At 37.4% G+C, this 21,671-nt stretch overlaps 1 protein-coding gene across 1 annotated transcript; it reads right to left on the bottom strand.

Annotated features, from left to right (window-relative positions):
• Positions 1–11,286: 11,286 nt before the first annotated feature.
• On the bottom strand, positions 11,287–20,448 carry SYT15 (synaptotagmin XV). The gene is given in 8 exon segments (XM_010077187.1): positions 11,287–11,423; positions 11,650–11,669; positions 13,451–13,519; positions 13,521–13,608; positions 15,203–15,329; positions 16,384–16,554; positions 17,358–17,650; positions 20,406–20,448. Coding segments are annotated over 8 exon segments (948 nt in total).
• Between the last annotated feature and the right edge of the window lie 1,223 nt (positions 20,449–21,671).

Genomic DNA, 21,671 nt, shown 5'->3' with positions numbered 1-21,671 from the left:
TTCCAACCCAAACCATTCTATGATTTAATCAATCATTGCATACTCAGTAGTTTCTCACTTGCTTTGATTTTTAAATATGGAAATCCCATTTGTCTAATAAGGTCGTAACTTAGTCTTTCTCCTCTGTGCAAAATAGTCTTGCATCTTTTAAGTTTATGTGCTATTTATTTTCCTATGAGGGAAGATTAAATGCAAAGTTTTTTCTTAACTAAAAAGGTTCCCCCTCCCTTCTGTAAGATTGACCTCTCATGTGGTACTGAAGGATCTCAATTTACTCTATCATTTTTCATTACCTTTTGTGTGAGAAAGATCTATGATGTTTGTATTCTTGGCATGTGAACGCATCTGGATGTGGAACCTAAATGCACAACTTTTTCAAAGGAAAGTCTGTAATTTTTGCACTGAAATTTTGCTCTGTTTAGTTTAGTAAGAATGCATCTCCTTGGTAGTATTTCCAAATTCTGTATTGTAGGCTAACTTAGTATATTTATATCTTAACAGGAGAAAAATCTCTCTTGCTAAGGAAATATCTTGTTAAAATGAAATTAATTTATTAACTAAACATGCTGTCCTGGAGTTATTGTGGTACTCAACAGGTTGATTAGTCAGTGGTTATTGCTAGTCTTGTTTGTAAAATTGTGTGCACAACTAGTAAAAAAGTTATATGTTTCTTTCTGTAGTTTGCTATTTCTTGTCCCCTTTTTTCAGATTGTTTTTAATCCCTCAATATAAGGAGGTAGTAAGTTCAGTGTGCTCTATTTCTAGAATGCAATAATTACCAGTGGAGTAAAATCTGCATATTATTTTCTACTTTGTATGAGTAAATGTAATAATACTAAACACTGCAGACTACTTAAAACATGGAATTAGTCTGCAATTTCATTTGCTGCTTTGTGATTCAGGGCATGTAGTAATTTATTAATCTAACATAGAAATGTTTTTATTTTAAGAGTGTGAAGATTTAAGATATGAAATAGACACTGATAGCAAAATAGATATGACAGAATGGTTGGTATTTAAGAGGCTTAAATAGCCTTAATCTTGGATTTCAATACTGTAGGTCAGTGAAGTCATCCTCTATAATTTTTTCCCTTTGAAATGTAGGAGCCCAGTTTTGTTAATCTGTTGTAATTGCAATGGAACTCATCTTTTTCCTTCAGATGCTGAAGACATAAGCTTAAGACAGACACATGTATATGCTTAGATAGCTTTTCTTCCTAAGTTAGATACCTAGAACACTGAAACCTTCAACAGTAGCAGCAATAATGAGGCAGAAGATAACTTATGTTACATAAGTGCTGTCCTATAATGTGTGCAAGTAATTCCCGTATTCTTTTTGAGCTACGACAATATGAATATCAAGCCAGAAGAAATTGTGAAAACTAAAACAACGAAAATATTTTGTATTTCAGAGCTTACCTTGTAGATTTCAGATATCACAGATAGGTCCTTGTTTCTTATATCTGCTTTTGCCCGAACTTTGTTTCCTAGCATCTTTTCCCTGGAATTTGGGATGATAGTGTTCCCTTCTGACAAGTCATTTTCAAGTCTGTACCAATGAGTATTGGTTATTTAAAAAGATGGACATTTTAACAGTAGCAGTAGTGAGAGAGGAGATTCCTAGATACTTAGGCTCAACAGGGATTGAATCTGCTAGTGGAAAAGCCCATTTCACTGGCATGCTTCGCCAGCTTTGTATAGAGGTACTAGACACTAATCAGTAGCGTCTAAGAAAAATTTCAGTAGAACTAGGTATGCCTTTAGTGAAATTTAGTTATGTCCTTAAATATGTTTCTGTTTTGCAATGATTCAAATTCACCATATTAAAACCAGTCATATTTAAGGAATTAAGTTAATCAGAAAGCTGCATTTTCTGTGGTGCTAGTGAAAGCAAATTAACAGTGCTAGGCTCTGTTTTGAAGGCTGTGTTGAATTTTCTTTCTTGCCATGACACTTCACTGTTGTTGAAGTAAAGATTATCTGAAAGAAGATTTAGATGACCTTGAGAACAGAGTGTGAACTGAGAAACAGGTAGTCAGGATGTAATAACCAGGAATGAAGTAAAATTAATCTTTCTTAATGCGTCACCTGGTTTGTGAGTTACATCTTGGCATAGTTTAACTCCAGCCAACAATAAGCACCGTACAGCTGTTCACTCACTCCCCCCTCAGTGGGATGGGGAAGAGGATCAGAAGAATAAAAGAAAACTTGTGGGTTGAGATAAAGATAGTTTAAGTAAAGCACAAGCCATACATGCAAGCAAAGCAACACAAAATTCATTCACTACTTCTCATCGGCAGGCAGGTGTTCAGCCATCTCCAGGAAAGCAAGGCTCCATCATGTGTAACAGTTACTTGGGAATACAAATACCATCAGTCTGAACATACCCTCCCTTTTTTCTTCCCCCAGCTTCATATCTGAGCGTGATGTCATATGGTATGGAATATCCCTTTGGTCAGCTGGGGGTCAGCTGTCCCAGCTGTGTCTCCTCCCAGCTGTGTCCCCTCCCAACTTCTTGTGCACCCCCAGCCTACTCACTGGTGGGGTGGGATGAGAAGCAGAGAAGGCCTTGATTCTGTCTGAGCCCTGCTCAGCACTAACTAAAACATCCCTATGTTATCAACACTGTTTTCAGCACAAATCCAAAACATAGCCCCATACTAGCTACTATGAAGAAAATTAACTCTATCCCAGCCAAAATCAGCATACATCTGTAGATGACACTTACCTATCGTTTTGAAAGCTTTAAATTTTGCAACCTCTCTCAATTTCTCTGCAAACATTTAATTATACTGTTCACGAAATGTTAATTTAGTATTTCTGGGAGTCATAATTTTCATGTACTTGAGCATAAATGTCTAAACCAAAATACATTTCTTCAGAGATAATATAGCAATTGTCCACAATTATTTGGGAAGCTGAGCATATTAAGTGTACTCTTGTTAACCTTTCCCTTATGAAGGGAGCCAATAGTCTTTAATGACTACAAATAGTCTGGGCCTTGGTTTCTGTCCAAACCAACAGATTTGAAATAATTCAACAGATAATCAGACATGGAGTTTTCTTATCTCTTTTGGTCACTTCACGTAAGATTATGCTTTTAGGTTAACAGATGGAAAGTCAAATGATTTGCCTAATGAAAAAGTTGACATATTTGCAGTCATTTACTTTTGTGCCTTACAAGCATTCAAATTAGTACTGTGAGGTATATTCCGCATCATGCTAACTAAATTAACCTATTAATGACACTTTCCAGTTGTTAATATGTTTAAGTACTGGTTGACTCTCTTATTTCACAGTGCAGCTCTGCTAGTCCCTTGAAGTGACTGCTCTTTTATTTGTGCTGTCTCTTCAGTGAGAAAGTTTTATGCTGTTGGGAGCATCTCCCATTTGAAAGTTCTGCACTAAAGATGATTATGCCTTATTTTATTACTTTTTTAACATATACTGTTTTGGTACTGTTGCAATATTGCTATAACTAGGATTTACATTACTGTGATATGTCCTGTTGTTTACTATTTTAGATATGAGCATTGCGTCCTGCTTTGATCAGAGCAGTGCAGATTTTCTCAAAAGTGTGAGGATTGTGATGGTTCAGATTTTGCAGGTCAAATTGTAAACAGTCTCAGGGCAGTCAAAGAACATATGTTGGACAGAAGCTGCATCAGCTGTATAAATGATTAGGTTTAGTAAAATCACTCAGAAGCTCGAAAGCAAGCAGAAAAACTACCTGTTGAACATCACTATAGAGGACAGCTAAGATATCATCTCACAGAAGAATAGTAAAAACCAATAGCAAGGACTTATTTGGGGGAACAATAAAAAAGGTATGACATCAATAATGACAGGTTGGAAAGAAGAGAAACACTTGAAGTATAGGGAATACCTGTACTAAAAAAAAATCACTTAACAGTTGCTTGTCATCCAGTATGACTCTTGAATTGTGAAACAGCAAAATTTGGAAAGACCAGTGCTTCTGGGACAGCAGTCCCTAACCAAGTTCATTTTAGACCTAACAGGAATACTATTGACTGTATCCTATGTAGAAAATGGTTTCTAGGAAGAAGAGGGATATTTACATGCTTAGCAGTACATGAAACAGTTTGATATTTGTCATAGTACAAGAGATACTATCGTGGTATTACGTACTAGCTATGAAGTGGTATATTAAGACAGACAATATTAGGTGATGTTGATACAGATGATACAATTGCAAGTGGTACACCTAAGCTTGTCTCCCTGCTTTGCATTTCAAATCTTTATGTACTTTTTGTATATTTGTAGGTACATTATATATGTGAGTATATTAATATCTTCACATAGTAGCGTTTATATTTTAAATATGTGAAGTTGAAAGCCATAAATGACATAAATTAGTTTCATAACAAGGCAGTTCTCATTGTCTTCCAGGAAAAGACCACTGTTAAAGCATTGTTTTCTGCAGTTGCCCGAAAGTAAGGCTTACTTGATAGCTTTAGAAGTTATTTTAACATTGAGTAGTAAATTCGGTATATGTATCTGAAACTCATTCTAACTTTACAGAAATGACAGAGATGAATGCGTAGAGATTTTTGTAGTTTTTTCTAACCCTTGGTATTATGTTGGAGGGTAATACTACATTGTGTCACTTTAATTCAGAAATTTTGCTTGAATCAAAAAAAAAATAGCACTAACTTTCAGGAGTCTTTTGTTTTATCTAGACCTGCTTTGATGACAGTAGAAGATGGAGGATATGAAATTTGTGTTCATGTGGTATCTGAGTTGATGGAAAAAATATTCCTCAATATTCCTGCAGACTGGCTGAACAGATTAGTAGGTACTGTTTCATTAATTACTTGTGATTAGAAACAGGCAGTGAAGTTCACAATGGAAGTAAAATTTTTTAATTATTGACAACTTAAAATTGCCGAGTTTGTTCTGGAAATATGGTGATTGCTTATATTGTATGAAGGTTACAAAAAAAAACTTCAAAGAACACTTCAGCTGCTGTCTGACAAACTGAGAAGCTCAGAGCTGAGGTAGCAACAATAAGAAGTGAGATGGTATGAATATTTATTATATGATATATAACTAAGTATTCAGTAACTAAATTGATTCCTTAAATGCAAAATGGAATCTCTTAGCAGTTTTTGGAAGTAGCTGACATGCTTCCATGATGTAAATAACTGGGTGGTGTTTCAGATAGGCCCTTGATATGCCTTGTTTGACTTCTTGAGGGATGTTTTACATGATTCACAGGTGTTAGTTTAATGCAAAAGTCTTAGCACATTTTTTTAAAAAAATATTAAAAACAAAAGCTAATTTCCTATTCAGATGTCAAGCTACACTTCCAGTAATTTAGTGTGACTATCATGGACGTGGAACTTTGATATTAGGTCTTATTACTAAAATAATGAGTAAATTGGATTGTTCTGTCTTTTGTAGTGCCCTCTTCAGATATAACGTACAGCACAATAGTAGCAGATCTGTGTCATTTGCTGCTAGCAGATACAGAAGCATCGTATTTGTTGGAAATTAGGAGCCATTTTGTGCTGGATGAAAACAGCTATCCTTTGCAAAAGGACTTCCACCTGCTAAATTTTCATCCTGATCTCTGAAGTATTGACCTCTGCAAAAATTGAGTGACAGAGACCATAGGAACACACAGATGGCAAACAGAAGAAAAATGAATTAGCTGAAGGACGCAAATCTTTTTTAAAATACAAGAGAGGATTTTTGTTTTAATTTATACAAAAACACCCTAAAAGGACTGATATGGAATACTGCTAATAGTATAAACTGCTGCTGTAACATTGATGTATTGTCATAAATTATATTTATATACATGTATTTTTATCTTAAACTTAGTGGGTGTATGTTTTCCTTTTTCCCCAGAAAAGTTCACTAGTATTGACAGACCAAATTTTTCTCATATGGCAGATGGGAGGAAGACAGCCATAGTTCAGTATTTTAGTTGTAAGATTTTTGTTTCTTATCCTATACATTATCTGTAACTAGGTTGTGTCTTTGCTTGCTTTGATGTTGTGGTTGCTTACTTTCTTTTAACAGCAGAACTTCTGCCATTTACCCTCAGCAATTTTGCTGCCATTGTTTTCTGTTGTAAAACAGAACTGTGTCACTGAATCTAATTTTGTGTATCTAGAAGTTATCGCACAAATTTAATTAAGTGGTTTTAAACAGTTTAAACTGGTGCATTCTTTCATGGACTGTTCAAATGATATAATTATCGTAGGATTTATTATTGTAATATTTATCCAGCATAAGCTGGCAAATAAACTTAATCACGTTAAGCCAATTAAATCATTTAGCACTGGCCTGCAAAATTTTCTCCCAACTTGATCAGATTCAGAAATTAATTTCTCTTTTTCAAGTCTTGGTGTATCCTGATAGCAATTTTTGTCAATAAAGACTGAGTAAATTATGACTGTGTGACTTCATAAAGTAAGTCTTATAACTTGCTCTCCAAAAGCAATTAAATACATAGATCAGTATTTTTATCTGATAAATATTTTTATTTGATATAAATTGTGCCTCTTACAGAGGCCAGTAGAAGCTGTAGGGTATGAATTGTATTTGCTGTCTGGCTAGATCCTTGCAGATCTTTACCTGCACTTTTCTCATTTAGGAAATCAGTTTCTACATACTGTTTCAACGGTGCTCAGGCTTCAAACACAGAACTGTTTTCAAGACTGAATTTGATAAATCAAGTCGTCAAATGTATTATAATGAAAGTATAATGTGCTGTTTCTTGGGACTGGCTACTATAAAATTGAATAAATGTGTTTCTTGGTGCTAGTTTGGATTCTGTTGTATCTCATGTGAAACCAATTTCAGACTTGGGTTTTAAATGATGTTGGTTAGAGCTACGTGTGAGTTATGTGTTTTCTTGTGGACCAATAAAGGGGAAGATGACAATGTTTCTGATAAATCTGGCAGCAAGAGAGAATCCTAAAGATTATTGGATGACTTTGAAGAAATTAATTCTCAGCTGAAGTTTCACAAGGTCACTCATTCCCATATTTAATTACTTCTGTACTGATCAATCTGGTCAGATCCTATTGATCAAACAAGTTTGTGCAGCTCTACTTCTCATAGCAAGCTTAGTCTTCTGGTTTATCACAAGATGGCTAGGGCTTAAAATAATTCCCTAGTATTTTTGTCTGTCTCTTAACCAGTCTCTCACAGTTGTGTCAACAAGAATAGAAATGCTGATCTTATGCCAGCAAAATCAATTTCCTGCTCTGCCAAGCTATGAGACTAGTATAAGAAAGACAGCACAGTGACCCCAAAAACTATCTTCAACACTAGCACTAGCACCACTGGCCTGCAGATTAGGTGCAAAAATCAGGACAAAAGCTCCAGAAGAAAGTAGGTAGCCCCCTCTACAAAAGAAACACTGCAGAATCTCTGTAGAGGAGTGATAATTTCAACAATGTTGAGCTTAGAGCAAGGGAGAAACCAGTCCCAGAAGAGACTAATCTAATCATCTGATGATCAAGAATTAAAACCTACTTTTGTTACTGTTAATAAATTGTGCTAAAGATAATACAGAAAATCACAGCTTTGTAAAAGGAGAATTCAAGAGACTTGCAATAACTGAATTTTACTTCCTTGTGACCTGACAAAACCATTGTCCTAACCCACCACCTTGGGGAAAGTCCTAAGCATCTGTGCCTTTTTTATCTTATTCTAACTATGCTTTACTCACTGGTGTCTGGTTCTAGAATGTTAATTTCTTAATGCCAGGGAAATGTATGTTGAAGAGAAGAGCAATTTCCGTGTTTGGATTTAAGTGAGGTATTGCACCAGTGCTGATCCTGTATGTGTGAAAATGTTCCAGGAGCATGTTGAGTTTAGTAAGACTCTTGAAAACCAGACGTCAATTACATTAGATAAATCCTAAAGATTGTTTTATGTCCTATCACTATGTGGTCTCATTAGGATGATTTAATAACTTTTGGCAGGAGTCACGCCATCTGTACTAGAGAGCTATATCTAGCTAACCACCAAGTTTTGTGTACTGTGATTAGGTCTCTGCAGCTGACTTGGATCTGACTGCCTCATTCTCTTACTTTTCAGATCACCACTCTGGCTCGTGTTTAACAGTATTCCTTCTTGAAATCCAGCCTACAAACATGACACCATGGATCCATGTTAACTTTCATAAATTTACCATAATGCTGTTACCATAATTCTGTAGTTTCTTTGGTTCCTATCTTCACTTTACTAATTCTGTGTAAACAAGGCAGCAGAACCTAGAGATTTCTTCTGAAGGAGCTTTCTGATCCTTTATCACCTGTAATGCATCTTGTTCCCTTTCAGTTTCACCAAGCTGCTGCTTTTAGAATGTCCTATTGGTACCAAGCAATTATCAAATAAATCTGTCTGGTCTCTTATTTCCTCACTTAGAGGAAGGATAGAGTAGTGCAGATAGCAGTGACTATTAGGCTTCCTTAAAAGACTAGTACAGGTATAATCTTAATTGGGAGAGAAGGTAAGATCCACAAGAGAGTATACGTAAATAAATACTCTGCTTAAGTAGTGGTAGGGTTTTTTCCCCCCCCAAGATCCTGGTCTCTAGAATGGAATGTAACCATTATTCATGTCTGGTTTAAAATCGTGGTAAATTGCTGCTCACTGTCATTTGACAGATTTGTGCTTTCATTAAGTTACATGCTAGATTTATTGCTGAGCTTTAGGAACTTCTGTATTTTTCAATAATAATGGGAAGTATTGAGGAAGGTGTCACATTTTGTATGATCTTTTAACTATTTCTTGTGTATTTCTTGGATGGGGAGTTTCTGTGCTGTACACCTTGGTAAAAAAATAATTTTTTTAGAGGAAAAGAAGCACTGTTAGGCACTGAGAAGTCTTGTAATTGTTCTTCCTCCTTCATCTTAATATAAGTCTCAAGCACAAGACCAGATGGATGATCCATAAAAGGCAGTAGAAAAAAAATAATTGCTCTATTATGTTCTAATTGATAACACTATATTATGACTGCTTATTTAATAATGTTTCTTGCTTTGCTTGAATAACTTTCTTGTTCAGGAAGAGTCAAAAAGGACCCTTCTCACTTGGATGACCTTGACCAAAATCAAGCACAGTGGTGTATTCAAATATGTTTATTCATTATTTTAGCTGGAATTATTGAACACATACCCTGGAAGTATTGGTAGTTTGATGTGTAAGAAGTTCAATGAAAAGAGACCACACTAGGGCAATGCATTGTTTATTACTTGGACTGTACTGTACATCAAGTCAGAGGCATGACTTCCCTCTTTAGAGGTATTTATGTTAATAGACACTGCATATTACGTGCATCTTCCTGCACAGGCTAGACAGCTAAAGCTGTCTGAAACATTCTTAACAATTTACTTTTAAGATCTTTAATGCTCATTTGTATGATTTAAATCATAAGGAGGGATGTAATTTATTTGGTGAAATTGTTTAATTGTAGTAATATAGTTATAATAGAGTTTATGTATAGTTTTCTTTCCCTGATCGAACATGTTGCCTATTAGATTGGTTTTCAAGTGGTTTTGTAGGAGTAAAATTTGAAAACAGCTCTTTGGGGTTGGAGGTGCTGCTTATTTAACAGAGATATAATGAGGACTGAACATTTTGTAAAATTCAGTTAAGTGTAATGAGTCTATGCTCATCTTATATCCAGTGGTGTAGTTAGCAAGGCAGACTGTAGCATTTCAAATGGAAGATCAGGTGGAGTCTGTTACAGAATCACAGAACCATTAAGGTTGGAAAATACGTCAAGGATCATCAAGTCCAACCGTCAACCCACACCACCTAACTCACTAAACCATGTCCCTAAGCACCCCATCTACACATTTCTTGAACACCTCCAGGGATGGTGACTCCACCACTTCCCTGGGCAGCCTGTTCAAATGCCTGATCACTCTTTCAGTGAAGAAATTCTTTCTAATATCTAGCCTAAACCTCCCCTGGCACAACATGAGGCCATTTCCTCTTGTCCTATCTTACAATTCCTCTCAGATGTATTCTCATTCATAATATTTCCTTTAAATAATAACAATATTACCAAAATAGAAAGTGTTCTCATCTCCCCACAGAAGCCTAATTTTTTTAATATATTGAATTAATTAATATCATATCCTGTTTGAAAGGAAGTTGGCTTCCCTTCAGCGACAGAGATTATGGTCCTCTTAGAACATAATTGTACAAAATGTTTAGCTGCAATAATCTGTGTCTGGTTTTTGACTGTACAGCATGAAAGGTACAGGGTTCAGGTCCCCAGTGAACAATCAAGAAGAGAATAATGTCCTATTTACTTTATTTTGATTAAAAATAATTGCTTTGAATTATTTTACGGAACAGTAATTTACTTAACGAAGAAAACTCTTACCACTAAGCTAGACATGTCTTGGGGGCTTAAGCTAATTGGATTTTCCATGTAAGAATGGTCACACTAGGTCAAACCTAGGGTTCTTGTAATCAATACTCTGTCTCCAGCAGAGACACATTTACAGAGAAATAGGACAGATCCCTTGTATTACTTTCTCAGAGTGCTTCAGTACTTCTGCAAGCCTCCAGTCATTTGTGACTTCAGGACTTTTTATGTTTTTCCTTTAGTGTCAACACAAAGTGTTGTGCATTGGGGTCAGCTGAAAACGTCTAACTGAATTGTGGCAAGAAATACACTGCGCTGCTGGATGTGGACAGTTGCTTCTAGGTTTTTGATCAATAAGTGCTCTGCTTTCCACTATTCATATTCAAAAGAGGTTTTAAGTAAAATGTTACTATTTTAAATAAATTGTAAATGTAGTAGTAGTCAACATCTTTTGGGCTTTGTTTGTTTTGGCATGCTTACTGGCCTTCCATCCCTTTTGGTGAAGCTACTTTGACCCTGATGATGCAGTGCGTTGGACAGTTAGGCCTGGCATTATCACTGACAGGTCTGAAGTCATTTTGGGTTCCATCAACATGGTGGATGATCATGTGTGCCCAGAACTCATGACTAAAAATTGGAATTTACTAGTCAAAATAACTAATACGGGGAGATCATGTTTGTCTTCCTGTTTTGTTTACTCTGCTGCATATTACTTAAATTGGAAATATATTTTGAAGAGAGGAAAGATAAGAGTTCCAGCCTACCAGGGACCAAGTCTTCTCTTTGCATTTGGGCAAAGAATGAATTTTCTTATTTTATTTTTGTCTTTCTTAGGGGTTTAAAATGGTCAAAAGATTTTGTACCTTTTATCACTAGATTATGAAAGACAGTGAGAGCTTTTCCATTTTTGTCCTTTCTGTTTACATGCTATGGAAGAGAGCATGCCATCATTTCACCAACTCGTTGGGCTTGGTGACCATTTCATTCCAGTGTTCTAGTTCTTTGCCGCGAGTGTACATGAAAGGCCCAACTGCTACATGTCCTAGCAGATGTGTTCCTGGGAAAAAACGAAACCAGTTAGTGATTAACACCTGTGAGTGCTTCTCTGAAATCCTTACCTAAATTAGAATATTAACTTGTATTTCTCTAAGTAATGCATGCATTGAAAGTTATTTTTAAACCAAAAAGGAATTCACTCTAGATTTCAAATTCCATAGTTTCTACATGCTAAGATGCAGCATTAAATACTGCAGTAGGTGAGTATTTAATCAATTCAGACCTACCCCATTGCTTGCACTCTAAACTAGAATCAGTTTAAGGCACATAGATCTGTATCTGCCTGGCCCCTTTACCTCAAGTGTACTGTGGCAGTGTGCCCTAGTTTTGAGCATCAGCAACCTTAGTAGGATTCATGTGATGCTCTAGCTTGGGAAAGAATAGGTTCAGTTCCTGAGACTGCTATAAGTCTCAATATGTGGATTGACACTGACCACCCTCTTCCAGTGAGCAGCTTGCTTCTTTGTGCCTGAACTTTTCAGCTGTGGATAGTGAAAATAATTTGAACCTGCCTTACATGAACTTCAAAATGTTTGTAAAGCATGTGGATGTCAGCAAGTAAAAATGATGACTCAAGTACTGATCCTAGTTCTTGTCAATCCTCAAAGCCAGAGCACGTGCCCCAAATCTTGCCTAAAGGAATTTTTTAGGAGTATAGTGTGAATCCAAATGAGGTATTAATGTTTCATTATTGAGATCATATTTGTATTACAGGGCAGATGTTTTTCTTGTGAGCAACAGAAATACTGAATCTGATTTGCTTCTGTCAGCAGAACTCCTTAATAGATTCTCTGACGATTGGTAAAAGGTGACCACAAGTGTCAGGTTTTCTGACAGAGAATGGGGATGTTTGTAATCTTTTTTCTTTCTCACTGCTTGAACTGCTGTGATAATTACAATTCCTTTTCCTCTTTTCCAATTTGGTTAGGAACAGTGAATGTCTTCAAAATTTTGGAGGTTGGGGATTATATATACAAGTGTTCACAAAATGTAATTGCATAAGCTTGTTTTCTTAGTATACCAGAATGAAACAAAAGTACAGCACCTTGTACTGACAGTGACTAGCCCATAGTTATTTTATTCATGTCTTACATTAAATTTAATCTTTACCCTCTGAAAGAGAGACATACATTTACTGTAAATAAGTTGTTCCGCTTTTCAAAGAAACAGCATGTGAAAATACTCTAAACCTGTTTATTTATATGTTTTATGATTATTGCTGAAAAAGAATTAGTTCCTCCCAGGTTTAAATATCTCTGCAATATTCTCCTTGTTTTGTCTGGGATGGAGTCAGCTTCCTTCATAGTAGCTAGTAAGAGGCTATGTTTTGGATTTGTGCTGAGGAGAAGGCTGATAACATTCTGATGCCAGGACAGTCAAGGACTTTTCGGCTTCTCTGCCGTGCCAGTGTCTGCAGGGGCAGGAGAAGCTGGGAGGGAGCACAGCCCAACTAGTAGCCTAGGATTCAACCTTGGGTTTAGGATTGAGACCCAAATTGGCCAATAGTATATTCCATATCATGCATGTCATGTCCAGTATATAGATGAGGATCTGTCCAGAAGTTCTCTCTCTCTCGTGCCGAGTTGTCTCCCTGTGTGTCGCCCCTTTCTCAGGGTCATGTCGGTCTCTCTGTCAGCTCTCTGTCTCAAATGCTGGGGCTCTTACTTCCTTTCTGGGATGGTGGTTTTGGGACTCTCACTGCTCTGGGGCTGTTAGCTGGGAACAGGCTGAGCCTTGGTCATCAGCTGGTGAGCAGTTGTACTGTGTATCACTCATTTGATTATTTGTAACTATTATTATTATTATTAATTTTATTGTAGTTTAGTTATTAAATTGTTCTTATCTCAACCCACAAGTCTCTTTTCCCTTTAACCCTTTAATTCTCTCCCACATCCCCATGAGAGAGGAGGGTGACTGAGCAGTTGTTGTGCTGTTTTGCTAGCCAGGGGTAAAACCATGTCGAATATGTAAGAGATTTATGACATCTTAACTGTAAGAATTCATGTAGCTTTCTTTCTCCTGTGATACTCTGCAACACAGACAGACGGGCTTGCTGTATCCAGCTCTGTCTGATCTGCCTTGAAACTGAAGGTTTGCCACTGGATTGGGAGATCCTAGAGCAGCTGCTGTCTTTTTACTTTTGATTATTTTATCATGGTTCATTAGTGAGACTTTGACATACACACCTTGTAGAAAAAGAAATTAAAGAAGAAAATACATCAGAGGCAGTTGGGAAAAATCTTATCACTTCTTCATACATTTAATTCAGTAATTTGAATCTAAAAATAAATATCTCTTTACTATTCCTATACTGCATATCTTCCATTAAAGATTAGCAATGCACTGATCCCTGTTAATATAGAAACCTTTTTATTCCATTTTTTTCAGAATTCGCCAGGGAATCCATGGACCTTAAATCATACTTCATGGTCATTATCAAAGGAAATAACATCCAATTTATTTAATATTTTTTTTTTCTTAGTATCTTTTGGAGAATTGCTTTCTGGCAGCTTTTCCTTCCAGAGTGTGCCCTTGACTCTTGCTTTTTATGATAACTTCAAGTATACCAGCACTAAAATAACACAGCAGATTAATGTTAGATTTGTAGAAAGAAACACAGAGTTCTCTCTCTGTGCTACAGAACTTTACAACAACCTGGAGGCAGAGACATGATATATTAAGAAGTGTGTTGTTCTCCCTCTCTTGTAAAGCTAATGAGACAATGCAAAATTAGAACATTTGCTCTTGGTTCATGATGCTGCTTTGTTCAACTGCTACAAACTAGTCGTATTTTTTCTGGCCATCCTTATCTTAGTTATTTGTTTTCTAAAACTAGTACATTCTGTAGCAGATTTCTCTTTCAACAAGCACACAGGGTATGATTCCGCTTGTTGGAAACCTCTATACTCTCATAATTTTACTGTGCATTTCTTCATTTGAGTTTTACCCTAAACAGCAAATTTATCTCTAACATTATGAATGTAGATTCAGAGGGCATTGTTTCTAAAGTTAAACATCCTGGCAACAGCCCACTTGAAACCTCAAAAAACTTCATGGTTGATGTGCGTATACAGAGAACTAAGCCTCTTTTCTTTTAACTGCTGTGTGTATTTGTGTTGGATATTGTTTAGTTTCCAAGTCCTTCAAAAAAATCACTACAGATTCAAACACAAGTTTGGTTCTTCTATTTTGGCTTTGAGTGTTTAGACTTTAAACAGCATTTTAAGGTAATCTTTACACTCAACGTCTCTGAGGCCAAGGATGTACCAAGAAAAACTCCTGCTGGAGTAAAGGAGAAAAATTGACTCCGTGCGCTGGTCCTTTGAACAACAGCCACGCTGTCTTAAAATCGGAAATTTTTTCCCAGTTCAGTTCTCCACTGGACAGCTGTTCAGCATAAGCAGTTGTCCTGCAGCTGTTACCTCTGGTTGTTTGCCTTGAGGCAACTCTGTTAAAGTCAGTATCTCTTGAAATGCTACCTTGTTTGGATTGCAGTGTAGCAAAAGGATGTTGCGCACTGTATTAAAGCAGGAGAAAAAACATTGCTACGGATGCCACAAGACAAACCATTTATTATGAAACAAAACCAAAACATAGCAGAATTGAGCTATCAAAATCTAATTACCCCATTAACAAAGTATGACTTGCTTTCACACAAATTAAATCACCTGGATGTTTATTTGTTCTTTTCAGAGTCACTCAGCACGAGCCTGGGTGAACAGATGAGGAAGGAGAAAATTAAAACAGGAATTCTGGAGCTGATAGCAGAGAGAAAAACACACTTAGTGACAGCATGGCTCTCCTCCTGGAGCTTTAATCCCCTTGTTCTCAGAACCACTACAGTGAGATGGCCCAAGTAGTCATTGTAGCTGAGGGAGAACTGGATATCACCATAATCTGAAGAAGGCTTTGGAAGCAGAACAATACTTGTCAAGTATATCAGATAAACTCCCTCTTCACACAGACAAAGGTGGTGGTGGGGGAATTGTTCATACTAGTGGTTTCTGCCACACTAAAGCATGTGAGTGAATTGTAATGGCTGTTGTGACATTTGATAGAAACAATTAATCAGCCTTCCTCAATCTTTGAATTACTCTCTCTTCCAGGTGATGCCTATTTCTTTGCCTTTTGTGCTTGTTTCTCTTCTTGCTATTTCAAAACAGAAGCAAATATCAAAAGGTGCTTCCTTATGTACCTGTCTCCCAACTCAGTGTGACTGTTCCTGAGCAGTTGGATAATCCCTATATAGCAGTTATGGATCTGCAGGTTGGTAAGATGGGAATTTTTATTCCAAATGTTTACCAAACACTTTTGCATTTGATGTATTTGATACGACATACTTCTACTTCAGCTGTACCCCTCCAATACCTGTAAGATTACAGAAATTCCACAATTCTGTACTCGGCACTGGTGAGGCCACACCTTGAATTCTGTGTTCAGTTTTGGGCCCCTCACCACAAGAAGGACATTGAGGTGCTGGAGCAAGTCCAGAGAAGGGCAATGAAGCTGGTGAAGGGTCTGGAGCACAGGTCTTACGAGGAGCAGCTGAGGGAGCTGGGGTTGTTTAGTCTAGAGAAGAGGAGGCTGAGAGGAGACCTTATCACTCTCTACAACTACCTGAAAGGAGGTTGTGGTGAGGTGGGTGCTGGCCTCTTCTCTAAAGTAACAAGTGATAGGACAAGAGGAAATGGCCTCAAGTTACACCAGGGAAGGTTTAGGCTGGATATTAGGAAAAATTTCTTCACTGAAAGAGTGATCAGGCATTGGAACAGGCTGCCCAGGGAAGTGGTGGAGTCACCATCCCTGGAGGTGTTCAAGAAACGTGTAGATGTGGTGCTTAGGGACATGGTTTAGTGAGTTAGGTGGTGTTGGGTTGGACTTGATGATCCTTGAGGTCTTTCCCAACCTTAATGATTCTATGATTCCATGATTCTAATTCCAAGCAGCCTGGTGTCACATACCTTTAAGTTTTCTTTCTCCAGATCTCTCCATATGACTAGTTTGTTGTCATTAGTTAATGTTTCATTTTTCAGTGGGAAGATAACTTGGCCTAGGAGGTGATGCTTCTTCTGTTTTTCAACATGATAAACCAAAAACTTTAGAGTCCTTTGGAGCAACATTTTACTGGAAACCTGTACAGGAAAAGGAAGAATATATTAATAGCTGCAAAACATCTGACACTTTTCTACATTAGCATGACTTCAAAGGAAGAATTTTTCAAAGTGTGTTAAAGGTAGGTGGAGATTCCCTTTGATTATTTGAAGTCCGCTTTCCTAATTTGCCTGAAATTTTAGCTATGCAGAAGTCTAAAGATCGAAGCTAAAACAGAATGAGTTCATTTGAAAAATGTGAAATTACCTGCCAGTTTTTCAGCTCATACAGATGTAGTGTTATATGATGCATTCACTTCCAGACATGACTGTTCAGAAATCTGTAAACATTCATGTTACGGTTGTCTGAAAGACAATTTTTTTTTTATTTTAAAGCTTTTGTCTTGTGACACCTGCTGAAAGCCTCTTGGCATAGAGCGCTATACGAGTAGTCTACAGACATCTCATGAGTTCTAGTTTCTAGACTACTTCCCTAGCAAAGAAACTAAAAGCCATGAAAGCCTGAGTTCAGTATTGATTGCTTCTGGACTTCTAGAGCTGCTGGGCTAAACTGCTCAGTCATAGTTCAAACTGGAGTTTTCATCATTCTCAGGGCACGTTCTGGAATCCTTAGCTTTGGTGCAGACCACAAGTAAGACCAGTTCTGGAGCCACACTTTAGCAGCCCAGGATCTCCAGAAGCCCCAGTAATAAATCCTATCTTCAGTTTAAACACCTTATATCATAGCAGCAGTTTGTAAAAAGCTAATTTTCACAAAATATGTACTGTGCTTTGACAAGTCAATATTTGCAAACAAAAATCTGCTTCATCAAAAGTAAAAGTACCTGAAAAACAAAGTTTTAATCAAACAGTGGGTTATGGGTTTTGTGTTTTGTTTTAGACTCCAAGTAGCTTCTTTCGTCAGGCAGCAAGTATATTTTCACAAACGGACTACAGGAATCAGCAGGAGGCTGCAACTTTCTGACTTTGATCAAGGAGATGAGGAGCCTTTCTGACTCCTGCTCATATTCTACAGAAAAACAGAGGCGGCCGTTGCCTTCAGGAAAATTCATCTCACTTTTGTTTTCAGGAAACGTGTACAACTCTGAGTTAATGGCCCCTACAATATAAGCTCCAGCTTCATGAAATAAAAAACAAACACCTTCAAATTAGTTTCAAGAATGTAGCATGCATTTTTATAACCACTGCTGTATTAGGGGAAATCACAGTCTCTTTAGTAACAATCAATTTTTGCATAAACTTGGTATTTTAATTACTTTTCCATCAAATTTGAAGTAGTTGTAGGCTGCACCACTTTTTTTCTCTTATTCCTTTAATTGTACCTTGATAGTTTTAGGTACTCATTGCTGCAGTTTGCAGCTGGGCACTCTGCTGGTTTTGGGGACAACAGTCAGACACTTCCCGAGTTACACTCATGTTGTGCCTTTACAAAACACAGGAGATTGCTTTGTCTGCCCTACGTGCAGGGTCCCACAGCAGTGGGACCAGAATAGCTACATTCTCGCCCAATTCCTGTATATATTAAAAAATATATATACATAGATACAGTGTTTAGGGCTTATACTGTGTAACGCTGTCTGGTATGCACCCAATAAACATGCTTTGTAATAATAAAGTTACCCTTTAAAAGAGTAGCTCTAAAGTCCTGTTTTTGCAATGCCATACCCAAAGAATGAAATTATGACCGTGGCCCAGACCGAGGAATCATGTAGGGGTCACTGTCTTCCTGAACATGTTCTTTGTTTGTCGGGTTAATCCAGTCTCACCCATGCAGTGTTGTTGGAATGATAAATGGAACGCTTCTGGATCTGCCCAAAAGAACAACAGCTACTGACTCTTCTGGTTTAAATATGGAAACCAAATTTGGTAACAGTAATAAGTTTACTGTTCTTATCTCCCAATGCTGTAAAAATTCTGTGGAGTTGCATAGGTAGAAAAGATAAATACCCACTGTTTTGCAATTGATTTTATTTGTGTAATGCCTAAAGCCCAGTGATGGACATCAGATCTTAATTCCTCAGACAGCTCTCTCACTTTTCCCCTTTCTTTTCCTTTAGAATTGATCTTTCAAAGAAAAGGAAGAATTAACTGTAGCTGCTTGTTTTAGAGCCCCTAATAATAAAATTTGTGCAAGCTATAGCACCACCTCCTGTCCAAAGCTGCCCTTTGGTGTGAATCAATAGAGCAAACCAAAAAGTTCTCTTAAAGCTGATTTTTTTTTTTCCTGTATGAAGTAGAATGCAGAAAATTGTCTTTTCCTCGTGTGTTTTACAATAGGAATTTCAGAAATACCAAGTCTGCTTTTACTGGAACATGTTCTCATGGTTGTCGAGGGTTTTTTTGCTGGTGTAAATTGCATTAAGAAAGTTAGCAGCTGTTGCTGGTTTAAGAAAAAAAAAGTAGAAAATATTCCTTTAAAATTATTTTTATTAAGAAGATCCAAGTTCACAGATGATGTGTACAAGGCCTGTAGAGATTTCTGCAGAGAAAATTACTTGCAAAGCTTTGGCTTGCATGGCCTTAAAGCTTTTTGGGAGCAACATCTGGGTTTTTGTTATTTTTTTTACACCACCTAGCCTTTGTAATAGGAATCTAACTTTGTAACTTTGACAAGGCCTTGCAAGACTACTTATGTACATGTGCAAAATAAACTCTTCATACAGCTGTAGTGATTAACAACAAATGTTGCTCTAAGACAAGACTTGTTTTTATTTTAGGCAATATTTCCTAACTCTCACTCTCTCTGGGCCAGATAATGGATTTAGGCAAGACATAATGTAAGTAAGGCATAAGTACTCTAAGACAAATGGGGAGGAATTGCTGAGCAGGCAGATGAACTTGTAGACAGGAATGCATCTTAAGATTTGTGTGAAGTGCAGGAAAGCACAAAATCATATATATATATATACATATATATAGCACAGCAGTTGCACCATATGTAGTATAACCATCATTGGTACAGTCTTATTAGATGCAAACTTTTAACCAAGAGCAAAATTTGATGTTTGTTTTTGGGAGCAATATTTTTTTTCCTAGGAGCTAAGTAAACAATTCCTATCCCTTTCCCAGCCCGGGGCTCAAATGGTACGTTCAGTGGTTGGAAATGCTAACCTGAAGGAGAACTGCCTACCATTAGCCAGCATATTATGTAACTTTGGTTGTATGTATGGAGAAATACACTGCGGTTTATGTCTTTAATTGATACCTCTTTTTTTTCCCTACCAATGTACTTTTTTTTCTCAAAGAGAACGAACAAGATCTCTTCCCAATCTATTTGTTCATTTGACAACTGGGGCTTGAAGAATGGGAGAGAGTTAAAAACAGAGATTTTTCTTTAGATTCCTGGGACCTATGAGCCAGTATGTCCATGAGCAAAGGTTATGTAAACTAATAGATTAGAACAAGATGTAGTTGCATAAACGCTGTTACTACATTGCAATCTGTCACAGATTCAACCCTGCAGATTATTGCAGGCAGAGCTAGCCTGGGGCTTACAGTCTGTCTCGCTGGACTGCCTCTGGCACTGGATACGCTTGAAATAGCATTATTCCCTGGCTGTGGGGCTGCTCTGAAATCTGTGTATACTACTTTATAGGTCTTATTTGTGCAGGCCTTATTTAATATACAGTGCTGTTGCTCTCAGCTTGTGTCTAAATTGGAATGCCACCACAGTATATTTGTTGCATTAAAGTTCTCTCTTTCATTTAACCAAGCATCGTGCCTCTTCTGAGAGTGGTCTGATACAGGCAGCCATGGGAACTAGATCCAAATCTTCTTCAAAATCCGTCTTTTCTGAAACCTCTGTCCACTGCCTCTCTTCCTCCCCATCATACTCTCTCCCCAGTGTATCCTGGACAAGACTCTCAGCTCACCTGAGAAGTCAGGGAGAACAGTATAGGAAGGCTCCTGCTGCATGGGGCAGAAATGGGGATAGGTGTGCTGCCCAAGCATATTGTCCAGAGAAAGGGAGGCTGGCTTAGGAGTCTTGAGTGGGCTGGAGTCAATCCCCAGGCAGTGGGGCCAACAGACAACTACATTATGATGACTATGGTCTAAATTGTTTGGGAATATTCTAGGCGATATGGGAAAACAAGCCTTTCTTGGAGCTGCAGAGCTACGTTTTTTCAAAGTGCACCAGGGTCAGAAGCTGCAGTACTTTCCTTTTGTACAGTGTTTTCCTTGGTGCTTTCCCCAGCTTCATGCTGATACCATTTCCTCATTTTACATCTGGGAATTGAGGCATAAAAGTTCAAGTCTTTATTTAGATGCTTGACTCCCATTAAGTAGAGCAACTGTCTCTACAGCAGGCTTTGTTCACAGCACTCAGCACCGAGCACCAGCTAAGATATAGAAAAGACTCCAATATTTTTGTTTCTATTTGTCATCCAAAGACCAAATAATTTTTTTTTAATTACACCATTTGCAAAAGTAAACTAAAGAGGTTTAGCATATACATGAATGCATTTTTGAAAAAAAATCAGATCCAGATTTGCAAGAGTGTCTTGGTGGATTAAGTGACATAGGACAAAATTTTAGTGACTTCTCAAAGTGTAATGTTCTATACTGGCTTTTTTCTGGGGGCAGGTCCTGGGAGCTGTGCTGGCTTATGTGGTGCTGGCTTGCCTCCTTTCCAGTTGATAGTAGCAGAACAGATGGAGGAAGACTAGTGATGAAATGCAGAGCAAATCTAAACGTATGATTAAATTCTCAAAAAGGCCAAAGCCTTTGTTGCATGAAAGGCAGCTTAAAGCTACCCCAAAACTGGCTTGAAGGGTTATTTTTTGTCCAATTATTTATTGCTTTTTGCTACTGGTTATTAAGCAACTATAGAGAACAGGGGAGACATTCTGGTGGTTGTGCATGGGAGGAAATGAGATCTGGGAAAAGGAGAAATGAGAGCAGAGTGCCCATGTGATAGTCCCTTGATTTAAGATGAGATTTAAGGTTTCACGTCATGAAATCTTTGTCTTATAACAAAACATGCTTAAAAGAGATCTCGTTTGCATCTCTATAATCAGCTGTTGTTGTATTCATTTGATAACCAAACAAAAAAATAGTGCTGTGTAAAGATTTGCTAAGTCTTTGAAATACATGAGATTGCTTCTATCAGCAGCAGGCTGCCTTGCAAACTGCGAAGG

The sequence above is a fragment of the Pterocles gutturalis genome, unplaced genomic scaffold, assembly GCF_000699245.1.
Source record: "Pterocles gutturalis isolate BGI_N339 unplaced genomic scaffold, ASM69924v1 scaffold26568, whole genome shotgun sequence".
NCBI classification, from domain to species: Eukaryota; Metazoa; Chordata; class Aves; order Pterocliformes; family Pteroclidae; genus Pterocles; species Pterocles gutturalis.
Note: the sequence above shows the minus strand (reverse complement) of the source record. Positions and strands in the feature narration are given on the sequence as shown.